The 24,338-nt window shown below is 29.1% G+C and overlaps 1 protein-coding gene across 2 annotated transcripts in view; it reads left to right on the top strand.

The window, feature by feature from the left end:
• The first annotated feature begins 251 nt into the window (after window positions 1-251).
• The window catches only part of eya (eya transcriptional coactivator and phosphatase 2), a 493,645-nt gene continuing 469,558 nt past the window's right edge, over window positions 252-24,338 (top strand). The window contains exon 1 of one of the 2 annotated variants that reach the window (XM_085814100.1): window positions 252-552. In XM_085814100.1, the coding sequence (XP_085670226.1) occupies window positions 499-552 (54 nt within the window). In that variant the 5' untranslated portion in view covers window positions 252-498. The remainder of the gene's footprint in view (window positions 553-24,338) is intronic. The other variant, XM_085814095.1, reaches the window with a different exon arrangement.

Below are 24,338 nucleotides of genomic sequence, written 5' to 3'. Positions count from 1 at the left end.
AATTCGAACGCAGTACACTAGTTTTATGAATTAAATTTAACTTTACTAATGTAAAAGTTTTTTCTCAGCCGATCACGAACATTACTTTAGTACTTGACTTTCAAAATGATGCGTAACCATGGCAACCCATTTCGACAGCCAACCAATCAGACGAGTCGAAAGGCGGCAACCGACTAGCAGCGCCTCCTGATGTTTTCTTTCTACTTTGTTCCGGAAAGAAGTGAGGGTTTAGGAACATTCGACTCGAATAAGTGAGTGCCGAAAGAGAAATTGTTGAAATAAAATATCTGAGTTCCTTGGAAGAAAATTAAACAAATAAATAAATACACAATAAAAAATGTGCAGATGTTTGTTCCGGCTTCATGCAATTCATTTGAATTCTTATTTCCGTAATTTTCATTAAATTTTTAAACCTAAAATAATGATGATATAATGAAAAATTTTTTTTTCGAGGGAGAACATTTTATCGCATTACATTGAAGCAACAATAAAGAAATCATGCTGTATAATGTTCCGTATTACAACTGCTCTCCACTGCCACATTATGTACAGGTAAGATTTTTTTGTTCATTTATTTTTTTAAACAAATCATTTCAGAGACTCTTTTGTATGTTTGCAGATGTTATTTTACCCCAGTCTGAGAAGTAATGAAAAAAAAAATTAAAGGAACTTTTTAAACTATTACATTTCCGTAGAAAGATATAGAAAAGATCTATATTTTTCAGCTTTTTCAAAATTTTCTAATTTTAGTTATTCACTATCTATATTTTGATTTTTTCCAAGGGGAAGGGAACACAGAGCCTGTATAGAAATTTTGCTTGTTTTGATAAAAACTTATAAATTTCTCTCATGAGTGTTATTGCTATAGTTCTTGGCTTCTTTTTAATTTATTAAAAACTGAAAAATTACTTCCTATATTATCGAGATGGAAAAATATATGTTTTGATTCTCTCTCTCTCTTTTTTAAAGTTTTTTAAAAATGATTTTTAGCAATCTTTGCATTTAGCAAGCTTATTGCTAAATGCAATAAGCTTGCTAAATGCAATAATTATGCAATGCAATAATTTTTAGCAATCATTGTAATAAGTGAGTGCCGAAAGAGAAATTGTTGAAATAAAATTTAAATTTAAATGTTCAGTTTCCAAAAACTGAACATTTAAATTTCCTGGGAGTAGTAGCATGGTCATTTATTTATTTATTTATGTAAAGCCTGAATTATATATGATTTCTGTATACGTTACTTAACAATAATTCAACTACATTTATAAAAAAATCTTACTGACAATGAATGTATAATGAAATTAAATAGTTAATTAATAATCTTACTTAGATTCAAATGTATTTTTTTAATTTAAATTAAAAATTTTGAAGATTTAATTTAAAAATTAGCTGCGTGTGATCATTTTTAGCAACTAAGGTTGCTAACTGAATCTAAAAAATTTACAAAAGTATAAAATTGAAAAAATAAAATTATTCATTGAAGTAAAAGCAAGAGTTTCCTCAGCTGTATACTGCATTAAAACTTATTTATTATAAAGAATCTACTACCTTACAGAAACTGAAATGATTGAAGTATTTTATCGTCTCCGATTTTCTTGACATACATTTGCTGTTACAATAATGTAAGAGAAGATGTTTTAATTAATTCGTTTCATCAAAATTAAATATTTGAAGCACTCATTTTCTACAAAGAGAAACATTTTTGTTTAAGCACATGTTCGGGTAATTAATAAAAATATAATTCTGCTATAGTTTATAAATTCTACCGTAATAATTAATAATCGAATCTGCCATAATTTTTTTGAATCTGTTAAATTCTTTAATAAAATTGCACGAAATTCCGCTAACTACTAAATTAGAGGAAATCATTCATATTTTGAACGTCTAGATAAAAGTAATAATTCCTAAGAGAAGTATTAAATATTTCCAGACGAAGTATTCCTAGGCAAAATATTAAATAATAAAGTCCATAAATATAGGAAATTCTTCTAAATTAAAAAATTAAACTTCATGAAGTTAATTACATTTTTGATAAGTAATAATTAACCTGCTAGCAATTAATTATTTTTTCATTCAAAGTCTGAATGGCTGTAGAAATTACTTTGGTGAAACGATAATTTAAGTAATTTTGATTATGCGTAACGTTTTGCAACTAGTTTTCAGTAGCTATTTCTTGTAAATCTTAATACATATACATAACTGTAAAAATGATCACTATCAGTTTTATTTTTAATAAAATTGTTTATCTTTCATCACAGACAATGAATTTTAAAACACTAGTTACGCAAAAACAAAAAAAGGTAATGTTTATTTCAGAATATAGAAAAAATAACAAATAGGAAGTGTTAAAAAAAACTTTTCTAATTTATATTTTCATAATATATTAAGAAATATGTTATACATATCATATACGAAAATATTTACTAATGAAAATTCTAGTGATAAGAATGATAAACACGGAGAAGGGGCATACGTTATCATAGCGTGGCATATATTTTGTATTTAAGCGCAGAGTTTTCTATGGGAAGAGTGAAATAATTTACACCTAAAATATTCTCAAATCTACAAAAATAGGTTTGTCGTAAAATAAAATGGCATTTCTTTAGTTCCTGACTTCGTACTTTACATCAAAATTTACATTTCAAACATTTTGAATCCTGCTTTATTAGCCACGATAAATTTTATTTGCTGTATTAAATTTTGTCAAGTAAAAACATTTATTCATTGCGTAATTGTTAATTTGATGTATCTCATGCATACTGGAAAAAAAACTGCTGTGAAAATATTTTATTTTGGAATGAAATTTATTTCCTACTAAGATTCTTTAATAATCTATTTTAATTTTACGAGTGTATGGATTTGATATAAAATTCTCTGCTGTTAATTGGTTTGGGAATTGAAGAACTTAAGCATTCTAATACATGAGCAACAGAATCAGGGATAAATTAATTACCAGTTACAAAAGGAAATCGTCTGTAACATAAATTTATCGAGTTATCAGAAATATGTTTTCACTTCGTTATTACTGACATGTAACAAACATAAAGTGCTGCCATTTTACACAATATAACGGTAAAAATTACAAACTGTAGATATGAATAACGACAAAAGAATAATTATAAATTATTCCTAAGTATTTTAGGGCTTGTGATATCATTTTAGATAAATTTTAAAAGTTGCGTCTTATTTTTTTTTTTTTCCAAAATTTTGATGATCCTGTTTCATCCAACAGAAAATCATATTTATTTCAAACTCCATTTTGATTTCTCGGTTGTTATATTTTAATTTCTAGCTTTGAACTGATTAATCATTTGTGAAAGCACAATGTGGAATACTGGATCAAAGAAAACAGAGACGACGGGAATAGCTGTTTCAAAATTACCAGTTGGAAATGTGATGCCAAGAAACTGAAACAATAAACAAAACAATTTCAAGAAAAATTTTCGGATGTCCGTAAATTCAATCACTGATGTTAGAATTTTAAAGCACTAACGAAAAGAAAAATGAAAGTTTAACAATGAAACATATTGAAAAAAAAAAATAGTAAATAGCATTAAGTAATCTAGACTTGACAGTCGTCACTGAAAATCCTTTCATTTTTTATATTAAAAAAAGAAACCTTAGGAAATATTTTATAGAATAATGTTTTTGTTTGTAAAATAATCTGCTTAATACTTTGATACCCTTCACTTCAACAGTCGTTTTACAGTAATTCAGTTAAAAACGTATGGTTTACTTAGGAAAGTGCTTTTTGTATATTCAACTGCATTCTTTTAATATATTTCTTTACGCATTTGCTCTTTTTCTTAAGAAAATGATTCTTAAAAGTTACGTGATATATTGCTAATAATAAAACTAATCCTATATATTACTAATGATGAAACTAATCTCTGATTCTTCATGTTTTGATGAATATCCTATTAATTTTTTTAAAAACTTCTGAAGAGTTTTCCCCGCCAGTTCTTCTCTGTTAAGTAAAATATGACAGACGAAAATAACATAAGATTTAATGTTTGCTTTCAGTACATTTCTTTAACTCAAATGCAATTGAAATAACATTAGCATTGCCCAACAAGACCATTTCCAGGTAAATACTAAGTATATAAATCTATTTAAAATTATGATGAGTTAAAAAAAATGGAATATTTCGCAACATAAAATTGGGAATTATCAAAGTATAGCTATTTCTTGAAAACGCATTATAATTCTGAATAATAATTTGGAATTACTTCAATTATTTAGTGGAACGAAATTAAGAAATTCTTACTTTCTTCTTTAAGCGAAGTATTTTTTAAATATAACCGATTTCACCATTCTAATCTCATAAAACTGGAACGCATTAAATCCGCAAGGAAGGAAATATAATATAAATACAGCAAAATTAATGATACAAAACAATTTATTTCAGGTTAAGTTCTTAAGCATTATGAAATTTTAGGAAAATAGTTAAATAGTTTAATCATTTTTAAATAGATATATCTGCTTTTTATAATAAAAGTCTAAATATCTGCTTTTTATAAAATATGTAAGACATTACATTTATACGTTACATTTACATTACTTTTATTTACTTAAGGTATTACATTTATATTACTTTTATTTACTTAAGGTGTGACATTTATACATTACATTTACATTACTCTTATTTACTTAAAGTGTTACATTTATACATTACATTTACATTACTTTTATTTACTTAAAATGTTACATTTATACATTACATTTACACATTAGATTTACATTACTTTTATTTACTTAAGTTGTTGCATTTATATTACTTTTATTTACTTAAGGTGTTACATTTATACATTATATTTACATTACTTTTATTTACTTAAGATGTTACATTTATATATTATATTTACATTACTTTTATTTACTATTAGATATTACATTACATTTAGGTATTACATTACATTTATTACTTTTATTTACTTAAGATATTACATTTCTATTACATTTTTTTACTTACTGCATTACATTTATATTATTTTTTAACATCTTCATGTTAGTCCAGTAAAATTTAATGTAAAACACTCGACTGCAACGATTCTCTTATATATTTTGCCACGGATATCTCAGAGTAATGGTTTCCATGCTGTGGACCAGAAGACTTTTGATTGGTCGGGAAAAGTTTTGAAGTACACTTATTCTTATTTAATAATTAATTTTTAACTGTCGGTTAATTGTTTAAAGTTTCATGCTTTCATTTATTATTACTTCAGTGTTAATATATTAGTTTCTTCTACGTATCTCTTTGTTCTTCTTTGTTTTTTCGGTGTTATTACATACGTGCTGTAAAGAAAAATCGCTGTTACTATAGTGGAGGTCGCGAGGCTAAAATGCTTGAGAAACACTCATACAGAGGACAAAAGACTGTTATTTTTAAATTTCCAAATTTTACCATTCTTATGCGATTTTACGAAAAGTTCTTTATTTGTTCATTGATTTCTTTTTGTAGAATAAGCTTTATTTTTAATTTAACATTTACTTTCGTGGTAAAATTTGCTACTAAGTAAATAGCTTCTTAATATTCCAGTTGTAAATGATTCGCCTACCAGTCATGTGAAATTAATTTATCATTTCTCAAATATTCTTGGATTATAAAGTATAACATTTATTGATTTTTTCTTCGTCGAATTAAAAATACTTATTTCCACCTTTTACACTGGTTTAGCTATCAAAATTGACACTCTTGCATTAACAGCACTGAAATACGAAATATTTAGACAATTTAGTTTTTTTCTATATTAATTGCAGTTTTCTTAAAAATCAGTTCCATAACATTTATTATTTTTTAACTCACTTATAATGCATAATAATCGTTTTAAGCACTGAAACTCATTTCTCTCACAGCAATTTTTGACAATTTCTGAGTTATTCCATTAAACCATCAAGAACTTCCTTCTATTTTTTGAAGATTTTAATTAAAATTAATGAGAAGTACATTCAGCTTCGCTGTAATATTATATTTATCAGTTATGATAATGTATTATATTTATCAGTTATGATAATGTATTATATTTATCAGTTATGATAATGTATTATATTTATCAGTTATGATAATGTCAAGAAGTTTTGCTTGATTCAAAAATGTGCATCTTTTAAATTTGAAAAGTTAGACAGATCAAAGTTAGATGGGCTGTAGCTTTAGAGTTCAAAAGCCATTCCCAAGTCACGTATATATCGCTAAAAAGAAGCTCACTTCAAGACTGGGAAGGTTAAACACTTTTAACTGTCATTTTTCATCAAATTATTTCTGAAATTTTAATTTCAAAATTTAGAATAATGTAAGCATCTTATTACATAACTACTTTTGCAAAATTTAGAAGAAAACAGAACCTAGAAATAAGTTTGGAAAACTGAAATGTGGCGTATTTTTTTACTGATAGCAGTAGTGTAGGAAATTTAAACATGTACTTAATTTAAATACTTCTTATTGTTAAACTTAAACTGCAGATATATTCAACCTGAAATCAAGAAAAGCTTATTTCCATTAAATAATTATTCAGTTTTGGCCTTGCTTGCACCATTTATAAAATTACATAACAATATTATTTGCTTCAAAATTACTTAGAAACATATGTACCTTCAACAAGACGTTAACTCCTAAATCATGATCAGATATGAAAAATGCATTGTTGGGAAAACACACAAAAGTTCTGTGTCAACAATTCGGATCAGTCCTTGCTCGAACCTATAATGGTCATTTGGGAATTTGTTCCCACCGTGCAACCACCTATGCAAACCGGGTCCAAAGTGCCCAGCTAAAACCTCAACGGGCGAGATGGAACCACTTCCCGGGGGTCAAAAGAGGCCTCTTTACTTCACTACATGACGCACTTTTTGGAAGGTCACGAACAGGGGGTGTTAGGAGGGATAAAACGGGGAGCGGGAAGATGTCAATAGGGAGTAAAGGATTTAGGATAACTGCAGAAATCATAAATTAGTCAGCTGCATTTTGGACAAAATTCTGTGAATTGTATTTATTGCTATTTTTTCCCTATAATTTACATTTATAATTTATAGTCGCTTTATAGTAATAATATTATTCATTTACACGAGTTAGTTAAATATACGTGTTAGGAAATTTTTGTCAACAATAATGTAAGATAGTACGTGTGAAAATTCAGTGAAAACTCAATTCATTTTTTCCCCTTTGCTGTTGTGGATGGTAAAGCTTGACTTCGCTTTCAAGAATTTACAAAAATGAAGAACTAATTGCAAATACTTCATTCTTCTGCAAGTACAGAGAGTCAGGTCACTACTGTTGTTTCAATATCGAAAACATATAAGCCAGGAACTAAATTTAAAACCCACTCCTCAGTAGCTAAACAATGCAACCACCAGTGGTAAAAGGAATTGTAAAAATTTTTGTAATATGAAAATTTTCGAATTGTATAAAAGCAAGTTTGGACGCTAGTTAATAAAAGAAATATAAAAATCTTCCTGACCTTACATCAATATTAATAACAAAAAAATATACATTTTACATATATTTGGCTTAGAATAAGGTTCCAATTTCCAGGTTGAATTCGACAAACAAAATGAGAATATGATATTTTAAAAGAGCGGCAAATGTCCTCCCCCATAATTTAAAAGAAATTTCGTTTGAAGAACTATTCAGTGGATTAAAATATTAATCTTTATCCAGCTTCATTCAGAAAAATGCAGCATATGCAGAAAGGCAATGATCTCGAGTTAAAAGTTGAGAATTCCGTAAAGTTAAAAGGATATCTATTAAGTATTCAAATTTCCTTCAACCAAGTCAAGGTATTTCTTTAATTACTGAATGTTTTGTGGCATCACCTAAAAAATAAGTCAATAACTAGTGTCATTATATGCATATATATACCACATTTTTCAAGATGACGGGCAATTCCTTTTGGGTATACTTCTATGAAGCATATTTTTTGTTATTCTTAGGTAGAGATTTTAAAATAAACTGACCAAAATTCTTCCAGAACAATGGTATGCATTTTAGTATAAATAAACAAAATATTTTAAAGAAATTGTAAAACAATTCTGCAAACTGTTATCTTGGAATTTATTGGTATTAAGATAAATGTAATTAGATGTACTTGTTATAAGACTTCGTTTATAGCTATTTTGAAATATATTTTATTGAAAACGTAACTAGTTAGAAAACTTTTATTATTTTATGTATTTCGTATTGTTTGCTCTTCAGTTTGTACAGATTTGAAAGAAAATGCAATCAGTGCAAGACGACTGGACTTATTAATAAGAAAACAAAATCATATATATATATGCAAAATATTTCTCGCCAATAACTATACTTATCTGTAAATGAAATATTTTCTTAATACCAAGCATTCTCAGTTTTATTTAAAGCATTAAAATATGAAAAGCTAAAAGACGGAGAGAATCTTGAAGGAAAAAATATAATTTAATTTAAAGTTTTGGGTTACTTTCTTTTCATCTGGTGGGACAAATATATGAATTTTACTACCATTAAAATTCTGATTTCAAGGCAGAAAATTTATTCTGAAATATCTAACATTTATTTGTTTATTTGTGAACTGCGATGGGCATAAAATATAGCTGATATTTAGATTTGATGAGTTACTAAATTTAGATGATATTTAGATATGATGAATTGTTAATATACCCGATATTTAGATTTGACGAGTTACTAAATTTAGATGATACCTAGATGTAATGAATTGCTAATATAGCTGATATTTAGATTTGACGAATTACTAAATTTAGATGATATTTAGATGTAATGAATTACTAATATACCTGATATTTAGATTTGACGAGTTACTAAATTTAGATCATATTTAGATGTGATGAATTACTAATATACCTGATATTTAGATTTGACGAGTTACTAAATTTAGATGGTATTTAGATGTAATAAATTACTAATATAGCTGATATTTAGATTTGACGAGTTACTAAATTTAGATGATATTTAGATGTAGAATTACTGATATACCTGATATTTAGATTTGACGAGTTACTAAATTTAGATCATATTTAGATGTGATGAATTGCTAACATACCTGATATTTAGATTTGACGAGTTACTAAATTTAGATGATATTTAGATGTGATGAATTACTAATATAGCTGATATTTAGATTTGACGAGTTACTAAATTTAGATGATATTTAGATGTGATGAATTACTAATATAGCTGATATTTAGATTTGACGAGTTACTAAATTTAGATGATATTTAGATGTGATGAATTACTAATATAGCTGATATTTAGATTTGACGAGTTACTAAATTTAGATGATATTTAGATGTGATGAATTACTAATATACCTGATATTTAGATTTGACGAGTTACTAAATTTAGATGATACCTAGATGTAATGAATTGCTAATATACCTGATATTTAGATTTGACGAGTTACTAAATTTAGATCATATTTAGATGTGATGAATTACTAATATACCTGATATTTAGATTTGACGAGTTACTAAATTTAGATGGTATTTAGATGTAATAAATTACTAATATAGCTGATATTTAGATTTGACGAGTTACTAAATTTAGATGATATTTAGATGTAATGAATTACTAATATACCTGATATTTAGATTTGACGAGTTACTAAATTTAGATCATATTTAGATGTGATGAATTACTAATATACCTGATATTTAGATTTGACGAGTTACTAAATTTAGATGATATTTAGATGTAATGAATTACTAATATAGCTGATATTTAGATTTGACGAGTTACTAAATTTAGATGATATTTAGATGTGATGAATTACTAATATACCTGATATTTAGATTTGACGAGTTACTAAATTTAGATCATATTTAGATGTAATGAATTGCTAATATACCTGATATTTAGATTTGACGAGTTACTAAATTTAGATGATGTTTAGATGTAATGAATTACTAACATAGCTGATATTTAGAGGAGTTATTTAAGGATGTACCTTCAGTCTCAGATTGTCTTTTTGATAAATTCAGTATCTCATCAGTAAAAAATATTCTTTGAATTAAAAACACCATTGCATTCTTCACTCAAAGATTAAGAAAAAAGAAGTATTTTAATCACGTTTACACAAAAAGAACAGTAATGGAATATTCTTCAAAACTACGAATTACTTTCTCTTCCAATAAGACACAAATCAGACTTCATTAACCATAACTGAAAAAATACACAAACTCAATGTAACTTGATATTCTCTAGCAATTCACCTAGAAAACTTTTCTCACTGGTATCTCTTTCAAACAATGTCTCTCTGGAGAACTAAAATCTAGGAATGAAGAATAAAAAACTTCTATTCTTTGCAGTTCTATTGTTCGCTAAAGAGGAATCAAGAGACACTATGCACTAATTGCAGCGCATTACACAATGTTAAAACAACACTACGCTGCCAGAATGACATTAACATACCTGTATGCCTCGTTGACTGACTGCCAGGATATTTATTTCGAAAATGAATTCTTTCGTTCTGATCGCACGCGTTGATCTAATAATTTGAAAGCCTCCTCACGACGTCTTTCTAATTAGCGTGAGTAATTTTTTGCTCATACCTGTTCTTATCGGAGAAGATCGACATTCTCGAAGTTCATGCCGAGGTAGCGGAAATTGTTTCGCCGTACGGTCCTGCAAGAAATGCGGCGATGTGAGGCCAACTTTACGGCAGAAGCTGAAGCGGATTGTTATCGGTAGTATATGCCGCCGACTTTACGGTGTGTTGCTCCTAGCGAAAAGAATATAAGATATATGGAACATTAGCAATATCTTCGTTAGCTTAATTCCCGAAAAGAAGGAAATCCAGAGAAATGCCTCTAAACCTAATACATACGAGTATAATATTAGAAGAATAAAATGGATGCTAATTGAATTTCCAGTAAGTGAAATTTTACTTATCAAAGATTTTCCGCTTTGCAATTGCATACTGATAGAAGTTTAAAATAAAGAAACAAGAATAAATAGCTAACAAAACATTGCATTATAAAAGCACATCGTATAAAAATACTACATTGAGATGATATGATAAGAAAAGTTCTAAAAACTATAACAAATAAATTGCTCGCTTAATTATATTCGTAAAATAGGAAGGTGTGTAATTAAGGAAATTCAAAATTAGTAGAAAAAATGTGAAGAAATTAAGAAACACATCTTATTAATTTCTTATTTTTATTAATGGAAGCAAAAGATACTGATGATGGAGGGAACGGATGAGAGATGGAGAAATAAATTAAATGAATAAAAATGATTATATCATTTATAGAAGAGGAATAGGAATAAAATAAAAGAAAACTGTGTTAAAAAACCTCACATTTAAATTTATGTGATTTTTTTAATTAACAAATTAGTGGTTGACATATTAACATTAAATTATTAATTCTACTCTTGTTAGCCCAAAGGGGCAATTTGCCCAGAAGGGCTATTAATTTCGTTTTGGCATTTTGCGTTGCTTCACTATAAACGGGGTTTCAATTTGCACATTGTTGCCACCAAATATTGGAGCCCTGCATCATATTTAAAGAAATTAAATAATGAAGAATCTGCATGAATGCATGTATGTTTCTCGTATTGTGAAAAAACAACGGTACCTAAAGACATAAATTTTGAATAACGTAGTCCTCCACTCGGATATGGGCATCTGGAAACCTAAATTTGGAATTTGGAAGTTTTTTATTATCTGTTTCATATTTTATAAAATTTTAACGAATTTTTGATTAACAAACTCTACAGTTTCAAAACGAGCAATGGCAACAATGTAAGGGAAAAAAAAATTTTTTTATCGCCAGCCCGCGAGACTGCATCGGAAATTCTAAAGATATGCTCTTTTTAAAGTATTTTGCAATATTTCTGTTGAATATAATTTTATGGTTTAAGTGTGAAGAACATGATATTTAACACATAAAGCTAACACCTAAAACATTAAAAAAAAAGCCCCTTTGGGGATAATATAAAGTCTGAAAGCTCTCAAATTATTTTTTTGTTATTATTGTTTTTATATTTTTTATAATATGTAATTAAATCGAAGTGGTTTTAAATTGTATAAAAATGAAAACTAGGAAAAGGGATGTAAAAATATGAAAGTACAATCATGTAATGTGTGAGATTACTTTTGATTTAAGAATAAATTACCGGAGCAAAATATGATATTAGAAACATGCGTATACAAAATTCATATTAATATTGTTATAATTTTTACGACGAATAAATTGCACTATAGAAATTAAATATTGCAGGTTTTGATAGAAAAGAATATGCTTTACACACCGAATCTGAGTTTCATAGCATATGAATAAACGAACATACCAAATAAACAGTCAAAAAAAAAAATCTCTGAGGATTGCAGGAGTGATTAGATGTACTATGATGCCCACAAATGACAAAGGCAGCGACAATACTGAATTTTTGTGGGAATGTATTGATATATATACTTATTTAAATGAAGCTTATAAAATGTGGTATGGTTAATGAATCCTGTAATAAAATCATGAAAATAAGTAGCTCACAGTTCTACATATATGTAGCATTTTCTATTTTTATCTAATCGCGATAGGATTTTTAATTAGAAATTTAAAATACTTTTAAAGAATCATTATAACAGAAAAGACTACTCTGAAAGAATCATTATCTATGTATGCATAAACTTAAGTATATCAGCATTGCAAACTGTTGTATGTATTCATACGTATTGGTTACTGACTCGAAATATGAAGCATATTGTTAAAGTTTGGTAGATTTGGAATTTTAACAACGTAAACGTGAACAAAGTAAAAAATTGGACGTAAAATAAAAATATATCGCTCAAAAACTAATAGTATACATATTTTCTTAAATATGAAATTTCATTAACCGAATTGACAGTTATTTCTATATGCAACAGGTGCACACACACATACACATATACGTAGGCTGACGAGAAAAATATGTTTCCCTCAGGCGAATAAAGCGAGCAATAACTATATAGTACGTATTGTCTATGTGTAAAAATGTAACGATGGCTTGTAAAATCAGAAAAATTGCAACCTCCTTGTAAGAAAAGCAAAGGAAATACAAAATTTAAGGATCATATCTCAAAACTGATGGCAGGTGCAGGAAAAAAAAGTTACTACAGAATTGTAAAACATCATCGATTAGTATGAAAAGACATATTATATACAAAAGTGTTGTAAATTGTTTCCTGTATAGCCCAAAAGGGCTAAAACGATGCGTGACGTCTTTTAGAATAAGTGAAACACGAATTTCCTTCAGAAGATGATTCTGCTTTTAAGTGCGTGTAACTTCAGCAATTTCAAACCAAAACGCAAACATATGCATACACAGCATAGTACCTCAAACTATGATTTAGTGCTTCAAATAAGAAAAAACATAGAAATCAAATGTACTTTCATTAAACGAGTAAATCTACATGTGTTGCTAGAAATCATAAGTTTCACGAAATTTACAACTAAATTTTATAACTGTAACTCTACAATTTTCAAAGCAGTAATGTTATTAGAAGCATAGTGGAAATAAGGACTCATGTGGATGATTAACTTAGTTAAATAATCATATTTATCTTTGTTGTGTCTGAACAAAAGCTTCTGAGAATATGGCATCACTATGAATCTGCCAACCAGAATGTGAAATAATTTTGATTACACTTCTTACTGACACATCATATAAAATTTTCTAAAAGGTACATGTGAGAAACAGCTATTTTAAGTTGTAGAGACATTAAGGTTATTTCGGATGTAAATTTTGAACTTTGTCAAATAAATATAGTATAGAGTTTACTTTTAAAATTCTTTACTTCATTGTGAGATTAATAATTACCCTGAAGTTCTGAGCTAAAAATGCATATTCATATAAATGTTAACTTTTATAAACAGAGATTTATTAATACAGTGTTATGTAAATAAACTGTTGGATTAAATTTAATGGAGAATTTATCATACTGAAGTAAATTTTATTTTGTTATCATAATGTTTACCTTACAGATACTGCAAACAAAACAACATCATTATGTTTTGTTTGCAGTATCTGTAAAGTTCACCTAAGAAGTTTATCGTTGAACAGAACTTGGGAAGTTGAATAAACTATATATACTAAAATACAAAAATAATACTAAATATACTAAAATCATACTAAATATACTAAAACCATACTAAATATACTAAAATCATATTAAATATACTAAAATCATATTAAATATATTAAAATATTAAATATACTGAATACTACATATATACTAAAATATCCATAAAGGTTTGCATCTACAGAAGATTGTGTTTTGCTGATTCGGTCTGAAAGAGAAATAGTATAAGACAACGAAAACAGATTTTGAAATCTAAATATGAATCTAAATATGGCCAAACATGAGTTTGAATATATATGCATACATGCCTATACATTTTAATTATTAATAGTAATTTTGATTATCTCGTAGGAAGCGAAGAGTAAATACTAATGAAATGGAGAATTTTAAATGTTAAATCTTAGTAAATGCTGTAATACTGCGGAAAGCAAAATGGTGAATTTGTATTAAATTTTATTAATAATACTCAAGTATTAAAAATAAAAGAAAAATAGGAAGCCTGAAAAATATAAAAATTTACCTCATTTACTTAATTATATATATATATATATGGATTATTCAATTATGGCAAAGCACACGAGAGCTATCTGCCTAAAGGGAGGGATGCCTTCGTGGAGGAAGTTCTAAGGGAAACTGGCTCGTATACACGTTACACATGGGAAAAACCACGAAAACGCCCATGCAGCCAGCCCGTTCGTGACTTAATTATATAGATAAGTCTTCAGTACAAAAAGAATAAAGGATACATATATAAAGGATATGTAAATAAAGGATATAGATATATATATATGTATACATATATATCACGCAAAAATATCGTTAAATTGCATTCGATAGCGGTCAGAATGGATATTTTCGTTGAAATATGGTACTCGAAATTTTTCGCGATTACAATACTTTGTTTTTACTTCGTGCAAGGAAGTAAAAAAAAAAAAAAAAAAAAATCTGTGCTTTATTTGATTGAGAAAATGAGATGATAAATCGTTGATGCTTACATTTAAAAAGGTTTATATTTCTTGTCTTGAGTAATTAAAATAATTAAAATACAGTTTTTGTCCTGTTGATTAAATCATTCCATCCTAGTTTATGATTGTGTAGTTAAGAGTACAGTTTGTTATCAAATTCAATGAAGTATTCTACTTATGCTCACACAACGGGAAGTAAAAAACTTTCTGACTTGTTACGCTTTTTGCTGAAATACCCAAATATATTTGTTGGTAAATCAAAAAATTTTAACTTTCTTGTATTTATTAACTAAGTCGTAATATTTCAGTATACTCTTATTAACTGCAAATACCTGTGCAACTAATCATTGCAAAATGTTTTTAGAGGGTTTTATTTGTGACCTTCTAAGGAATATTAGATTATAATTTTGTAACACATAAAGTAAACTGCTGGTATCATCAGCAATCAGCCTGTTTCCCCTCTATTAACCTGTTTTTACAGAGCTTCAAACAAAAGATAAATTGCATGTCAGTTTCTTTCAATCAATTATCATTCTGAAACAACATTTTAATAATCGTGTTTAAAATTTCATAATTCCTCCAAATGTTACGTTATCAGCTTGTGTTTCGAAATCTTCATATTTTAATCCCTTCTAACTGTTTTTGATTTCGCTTCAGTACAAACACAGTACTGCAGTTAAAACTGCAAAGTACAGTTAAAAACTGCAGTACGTTCGCATGCGAAAATAATTCAGAGCAAAACATAATATAACAAAAAAAGATAATTTGCATGTCAGTTTCTTTCAATCAATTATCATTCTGAAACAACATTTTAATAATCGTGTTTAAAATTTCATAATTCCTCCAAATGTTACGTTATCAGCTTGTGTTTCGAAATCTTCATATTTTAATCCCTTCTAACTGTTTTTGATTTCGCTCTTTAGTACAAACACAGTACTGCAGTTAAAACTGCAAAGTACAGTTAAAAACTGCAGTACGTTCGCATGCGAACATAATTCAGAGCAAAACATAATATAACAAAAAAAGATAAATTGCATGTCAGTTTCTTTCAATCAATTATCATTCTGAAACAACATTTTAATAATCGTGTTTAAAATTTCATAATTCCTCCAAATGTTACGTTATCAGCTTGTGTTTCGAAATCTTCATATTTTAATCCCTTCTAACTGTTTTTGATTTCGCTTTAGTACAAACACAGTACTGCAGTTAAAACTGTAAAGTACAGTTAAAAACTGCAGTACGTTCGCATGCGAACATAATTCAGAGCAAAACATAATATAACATTCATTTCGTTATTTACCAAAGTTAGACAGTGATATTTCCAGTTTATTATTTTACTGAAAACATATGTGTTTAACAAAGCACAATAAGTACATGAAACCACGAATTAATGTCAAATTTCATTTAATTTCTTTTCATTCATCGCTATGCAATATGATGCATATGGAATATCTATTCCTTGCCTAATCAATATTGATAAAGTGGATGTTCTTTAGATATTTCGAAATATCTATGATTATAAAGGCAGAATTTGTCTACCTGTTTGGAGATGTGATATCTGTGAATATTGTTGTGTATATCACATATCACAGAAATAAAGTTTAGTAGATCCTTATTTAATAATGAAACTGTCTTTTACGTTATATTTTTTACATTGTACGTATCGATAAACAAAGATACAAACGGTTCTTCAAAACGTTCCGCTCTTTAACAGTTGAAATTTTCATCTCAAAATTTCATCTTTAGATCATGGATCGGAAAATAATCTTCTAAATGAAGTTTATGGCCTAACAGCGGCCGAGCGGCAAAGTAGCTGAACAGTCGCTTCAGTCTGAGGTTCAAATCCTGCGGACTGCATGGGCGCTTTCGTGGTTTTCCCCATGTGCAACGTGCATACGAGCCAGTTTTCCTTAGAAAGTCCTCCACGAAGGCATCCCTTCCCTTAGGCAGATAGCCCTCGAGGCTTTGCCGTAATCACATAAACCAAACCAAATGAAGCTTATTTTAGGTATCTCAATTAATTGGAGACATTTTATCAAAATCGATATTTTTTTTTTTTATTGTTATATCTCCAATATTTTAAAATTCCGATAGCGAGAATTTGTTGCTCATAACACAAAAATTATAATGGCACAGATTCCTGTATTCGTAATTAACAGAATATAAGAAAACTCCACAAGGAATGGTAAAATAATTAGGGTAGTTTTCAACAGTTCTTTAAAAATGTGTTACTTTATGATTTCACATACCAAGCACTGTATTTCATTCCCTTTTCGATCACGTGATTTTTCTCCGAAAATATATGTTGCCATCTGCTTCCTTATTATTCTGAATGTCGTTTTTCATCTTCATTTTGGCATTTCTTGCATATGTATATGAGTGTACGAGTGCATGAGGTTTTCAGTACTCCATGCGATTTGAAAAATTTTCTTTTCTCTGTAAGAAGAAGGGACATATTGATAAGATATAATGATAAAAAACTTATATGTGCATGTGTATTCCATAGAAAAAAAAAGAGCTCAAAAGGAAAAAACCCTGAGCTACGAAATTCTGCGCACAGATTCAAGTGGATTCCATGTACACCACGAAACGATTTCCTCAGTACGAGACATGTTAGTTTATTTAATATTTAAGCAATTTTTAATGGATTTTTCTCACGTATCCTTGCTTAACAAATGAATCGATCGTCGCAAAACTTCACATTTTGTAAGACTGAATAGATCAGAAATTAGGCTTTCACATGAAATTGTTCCAAACCTCTATCTTAATTTTTCAGTTTTAGGAAATTCTTCAAAAGTCTCTTCTTTTTAGTCCAAAGGGACTTTGTCCCTGAAGGACTATTGTTTTCGTTTCGCGATTTTGTGTTGAAACACTGTAAATGTCCGTTTCCCTTTTCAAACTGTTGCCATCAAATGTTAGAGCCCAGCATTATATTTGAAGAAATTAAATAATGAAAAATCTGCATAAATGTATGTCTATTTCTCGCATTGTGATAAAACAACGGTACATAGAGCCATCGAATTTTGAATGACGCAATCCTCCTACGAATCTGGAAGACCAAATTTGAAATTTGGAATTTGTTTTATTATCGATTTCATATTTTGTAAAACTTTAACGAATTTTTGAGTAACAAACTCAACGATTTAAAGGCGAGCAATGGCAACACTCTACGGCACGGCGGGAAAAAAACCTTTTTATCTCCAGCTGGCGTGGAACTGTGCATCGGAAAGTCTAATGATAAGCTCATTTTAAAATTATTTTGAGACATTGCTACTGAACTGAATTTTATGGTTTAAGTGCAAAGAACGTGATATTTAATAAAAAAAAGGTAACACACAAAACGTTAAAAAAACGCCGCTTTGGACATAATTTAAAATCTGAAACCTTTCAGATTTTTCTTGGTGGGGGGGGGAGACTTGTATTTTTAGTCCAAAGGGATTTGAATCCCGAAAGACTATTAGTTTCGTTTTGGCATTTTGCGTCGGACGGATAAATGTCGGTTCACTTTTCAAACTGTTGCCACAAAATGTTAGAGTCCTGCATTATATTTGATGAAGAAAATAAATAATGAAAAATCTGCATAAATGTATGCATATTTCTCGTATTGTGATAAAACAACGGTACATAGAGTCATCGAATTTTGAATAACGTAATCCTCCAATGAATATGAGCATGTGGAAGACCAAATTTGAAATTTGAAATTTGTTTTATGATCGATTTCCTATTTTTTAAAACTTTGACGAATTTTTGATTAACAAACTCAAGGATTTCAAAGCGAGCAATGGCAACGTTGTGCAGAAAAAACATTTTTATCTCCAGCGCGTGAGTCTCTGTATCGGAAATTCTAAAGATATGCTCGTTTTAAAACTATTTTGCGATATTGCCGTTGCACTGGATCTTATGGTTTAAGTGCGAGGAACATGATATTTAATAAAGAAAGGTAACACACAAAATGTTAAAAAACGCCCCTTTGGACGTAATTTAAAATCTGAAACATTTCAGATTTTTTTTTCTTTATGATTATTTTAAGTTACCTGTTCTTTAGTTTAGTAACAATTGGTCTGTAATTTTCGGGCTTTCAACTTAATTTGACTGTAATTAATATTCTCTTTTCAGCATACAATTCCCATTCAATGCAATTCTCATTTCCTATTTACTAACTGCACTTTTTCTTTTTATACTTTTAAAGCGAATTTCCCTCAGAATCCATTGGTATCCATTTGGTGCATCCCTTATTTCAGTTCTCAAATATGTACAGTGTCAGGATAATATTATTTCTTCAGGTATCTATGGAATTTTCTGTTTTCCTGAAGGAAAATAAATACCTTTAAGTTGAAAATATAACATATTTTTCCCTTTTCATTACTGAATCCCTACAACACATACTATTCTATTAGTGTTTCTAGTATTTTATGATATAACTTCGACGTTGAGAAAAAACTTCAGCAAAGGACTATCCATAGAAGTTAATCTAATACTTGGCGAATTATTACCCCTGAGATTTCTTAACAATCAATATAAAATACATAATTCAAATGTAAAATTTAAACAGATCTTCATTTGGCAGTCTTCGTTGGCGCTACAAAATTTAATGATAATAAACTAAAACGAGATCCTCTCATACAAAACCTGCAGGAGCAGCTTACATGCCTTGATGCTACATTTCCCATATTTTACAACAATAATCTAAATTCAAAACACCTAATTCGTAATGATGTCTGATTTCTTAAAAAACTTAAACAACAAACGCGCTTGCACTTCTGGATAGCTGCTTCGTAATTACTTCAGCCGACTTTTACAGGCAAGGCAGCAGCAATACGATGCGAGCTGTAATAATAGGCTTATGATTAATATTAACAACCTGCTTTTAGAATGTACCCCTTGCGTTTTAAAATGTACCTCCCATAACTTCTGATCAAAGGGAGTATTATGACGAGGCAAGGAAAAAAATAGATAGAATTTTAACTTGAAACTATTAATTAAATTTAAAGAATAATTGTTGTACAGTTCTTTTTCATCTTGTGAAGACAGCGTATGTTGCTAATATTATACATATCATGTCATAATAATTATGAAGAATTCTTTTTTTATTTACTATAGTTGCCTAAGCAACATGTTGGAAACAAACGTTGATGCATAAAACTTGCCTAGATTAGGATACCAAGGTAAACGTAATACATAGAAGAAACAGCATTTCTCCCAAGAGAAAGACATTCTGAAAATCCGTTTTAGGAAGAGGATAAACATCAGCAGTCAGAAAATACGCATAAATTTATTTGCTTTCAAGTTCGCTGCGGTGAGTTCAAGAATTAGTTATGAACTACTCACCAAGTGTCTCTTTCTTTAACTGACATCTTATTATTTTTTGGTAAACTTCAAAACCGATTAGTTGAATTTTGTGTAAGCGAAAGCAATGTTTTATGTTTTCGAAACCCTTTGCTTCTTTATTGGCTCAAGGCAACTCTGAATACTTTTTTAAACCCGCTTTATGCAGCGAAAGCTAACGTGTGAATCCGTCACAGAAGGAGAAACAGAACATTTGGGAGAAAGAAGGAAAAAAATACCGAGGTGTCGGGCACCGCGAAAAAGGCCCCCAAAAAATCTCGAAAACTTAAAGAAAGACCGCACTTTTCAAGCACGTTGTAATAGTCAATTCAAATACCACTTGACTGACACTTGGCAGTTACAGACTGCAGGAAAACCACTTTTTATTTCTTTGTCATTATTGTACTTTTTTTCCTCTCTCTCGTACCATCATCAAAGAAATGCATGAGAGGTTCTTCCTTATGCAAACTCAGACCAATCGCAACCACTATTGAGGTCTCGTTTAGCTGACTGACGGCACAGACCGACCAGGGGGAAGACACCCCTGTGTCTGCTGCAGTCCAAGTCCCCTTTGTGGGCACCCATGTTCCAAATGTCTACTCCTCTTGATTCTCCTTTCTGGAAGTTATAGAACCGAAGAGGAAAAAAAAGTTAAAAGGGAAAAGGAGTTGGGGGTCTTGTTCCCTATGCGAGAGATATTCAATGTGATGACACTGAAGACGCCTCCACCCTGCTGAGCAGAGGACATGGTCCCTACTGTGATGTGGTTGAAGTTGACTGCCACTTTTTACAGCAGTTTTTTTTTTTTTTTTTTTTTTCTTTTTTTTTTTTTTTCTTTTCCCAAGGTGAGTCAAAATGTGCAAGAACATCAGTAACACATTTTTAATGTGCGCCAATAATGAAATCAAAATATATTATGTTTTTTTCTACCTTAACATGTGGTTAACTAATAAAACTATATTTGAAAAATGATGATTTTCTTATGGCTTTGTTCTTTTGCTAATTAGTTAGTCTTTTCTTTCTTCTGTATATTATCTTCTGTTGCTCAATCCATAACTGTATGAATGATTTTTGAAGGTATAGAATTTTAAAAGAGACAAAAGTATGATTGATTGATTACTAGCACGATGAAGGCTTAGTCCAAATAGCTTCTTTGGTGTGACTGTTACTAAATGGTCAGGGCCGTTCCTAGACCATTGGCTACCCGTGTACTTTCCTAGTATTGTCAAATAAATAAATAAATAAATAAAATTTTAAAAAAATGCTCAATGATTAATAATAAAGTTTTTATTACATACTCACTAAGTACTCACATATGACAAATTGTATAAAAGTACTTACAATGCATTTAATGAATTTAAAATATTTAGTAGTGGTAACGCGAGACCCCGGGGGCCCTTGATTTTCGCCGCCCGCGTACTTTTTATACGCGCTGTACCCCCACTGGGAACGGCCCTCTAAATGGTAGACCTTTTTGTTCTTTAGTCCAGTTGCATTCTGTTAATTCCAGAATTAGATAACTCCTTTATTAAATATAACAGGCTTAAAAATACCTATAAATATTACAAAATATAAATATAAATGCCTCAAATCAGGTGACCAATTTGTAGCAAGATTAATTGTGCGCGAAGTGCTCAAAGATCTCTTTGTCTGTGGCTGCTAATTGCTGATGATATTTATCTATTAATATGTAAATACTGCAAATTACCCAGAGAATTCAATGTAATGCTTCTTTGAAATCAAGATTATGGAGTATGATTAGAAATTGGTGAGAGCTTGTCTATTTATAGATATCCTTTCAGGCTTAGTTTTTGTTTCAGGAGTCTTTGCGTTTCTGTGAGTAATTTCGTTTAGATATTTGTTAGATTAGAGACTGAAAACTCTAACCTTTACTTGTGATTTGTTAAGTTTCCGTAAGGCAAGTTTTGATTAATTGATAAAATTTAAGTTTATTATTTGATTATGTAAAATGTGTTTAAGGTTAGGAAATTTAGGAGAAACCCTGTTATTTGATTTACACAATAATTCTTTTGTCTGAAATGCAAGAACATAATCTTTTTTTTTTTTTTTTTTTTTTTTTTCGTAACGTAGAATGAAGAAAACTCAAATAATACTTTTAGGTAAAAACTACTCTAAATACAGATTTTGGTGTGGTTTTGTAGCAGTGCCTATGATATGTGAGAACTTAAAGTTTTGATTTAGATTCCAGTTTGCTGCTTGAAGTAATAACTCGCCAAAAGCATGGAAAAGACAAAAAAGAGTTTTGTGAAAATAGGTAATAATAATACTCATAATTTATAATGCATCTAATAAATGTAATTAAAAAATAATTTTTGTAAACATTTTTGCCATTAGTTTCATTTCTAAAAGAAGTTTAAGCTTCATTCTTTAAATATCTACATGTAATATAATCACCTGCTTGACCGACTAAGCATGAGTTTATTTTAACTCAGGATTTATTTTAACTCGTCTCGTAGATGTTTAGTCTTTCCATACTTCGTTGTTCATAAATTTTTCGTGCAAGTAATAATAGTTAGCCTTTATGATAATATCTCCTTAAATTTTAATGTATGATTTTTCCAGAAAAGAAAATTCCCTTCACATTACAGGAATACAGGAAAAAAAAATCTGAAAGCTTTCAGATTTTACATTAAGCCCAAAGTGGCATTTTTGCGTTTTTTTTTAAACGTTTTGTGTGTTACCTTTATTTATTGAATATCATGTTCTTCGCACTTAAACCGTAAAATTCAGTTCAACAGCAATATCATAAAATATTTAAAACGAGCATATTTTTAGAATTTCCGATACACAGTGTAGAGCTCTGGGGATAACATCTCCCCCTCCCCCGTATAGTGTTGCTATTGCTCGCTTTGAAATTTGCTGATTAATCAAAAATTCGCTAAAGTTTTACAAATTATAAAATAGATAATAAAGCAAATTCCAAATTAGGGCAGTGCTGATGGCACTAGGTAACGTTGTTTTTTCACAGTGCGAGAAACATACATACATTAATGCAGATTCCTCATTATTTAATTTCTTTAAACATAATGCAAGGCTCTAATGTTTGGCGGCAACAATTTGAAACGTGAAACGCTGGTTTATAGTGGAGGACCCAAAATGCCAAAACGAAATTAATAGTCCTTCTGGACAAATTGCCCCCTTTGGACTAATAATGTAGACATTTTTGTTTCAGGCAAATAATAATTAAATACAATTATCATTACATGATAAATATTAATTATCGTGTGACGTGTGATTTTAATTTCATTTGTAATGTTTGTTCATTTGCATCATCAGATCTTTTTCTTTTTAACAAATTTATGAGTTTCTTCATAAATAAATCTTTTTTTTTTTTTTTTTTTTTTTTTTTTTTTAAAGAATAACATATCTTTAGGAAAACTCCAGTTCTCTTTCATCTTACGAAATTCCCTGAGATGTTTCAATTCATATCAAAGCTTTATAATGCTTAAAATTGAAATAATAAATAGAAATGTTAATCAGCAATTTTGCGTTCTTTTACCACCCCTGCAAAAAGCATTAATTAGAGAATTATTTTTCACTAAAGGGGGATTGGAATTTCTAAATGTACAACTGCAGGCCTTAAATGTGGAAGAAGTAATTTTGAAATTTACTAAAAAATTTATAAACTAATAAGTTCTGTAAAAATGACATTGCAAATTATATTTTGCTTTAATTTTTACGAAAGATCATAGCAAAGAAATTTATAAACACCCTGGATATAAATATAAATTGTATATATTATATGTTGCATAGCTTAATTAATAGTAAAATTCTCCACACGGGATTTGACCTAACATCTGGTACTGAGCTAATGTATCATATCTAGTTTTTAATTTCAAAAATATGCAGAGACATAATAAGAAATTATAAGAGTTAGCTGCAGGAGTTTCATTAACTTCATAAAAAACATTCATATGCGAAATTTCTTTTCAGAAAATGTTCCTCGAAGTATTAAGATAGTATTCAAATTCTAAACCAG

This window comes from Stegodyphus dumicola, chromosome 1, assembly GCF_044657685.1.
Source record: "Stegodyphus dumicola isolate Sdum_Otavi_A_Nest chromosome 1, ASM4465768v1".
NCBI lineage: Eukaryota > Metazoa > Arthropoda > Arachnida > Araneae > Eresidae > Stegodyphus > Stegodyphus dumicola.
This window is presented reverse-complemented; position numbering and strand designations above follow the sequence as displayed.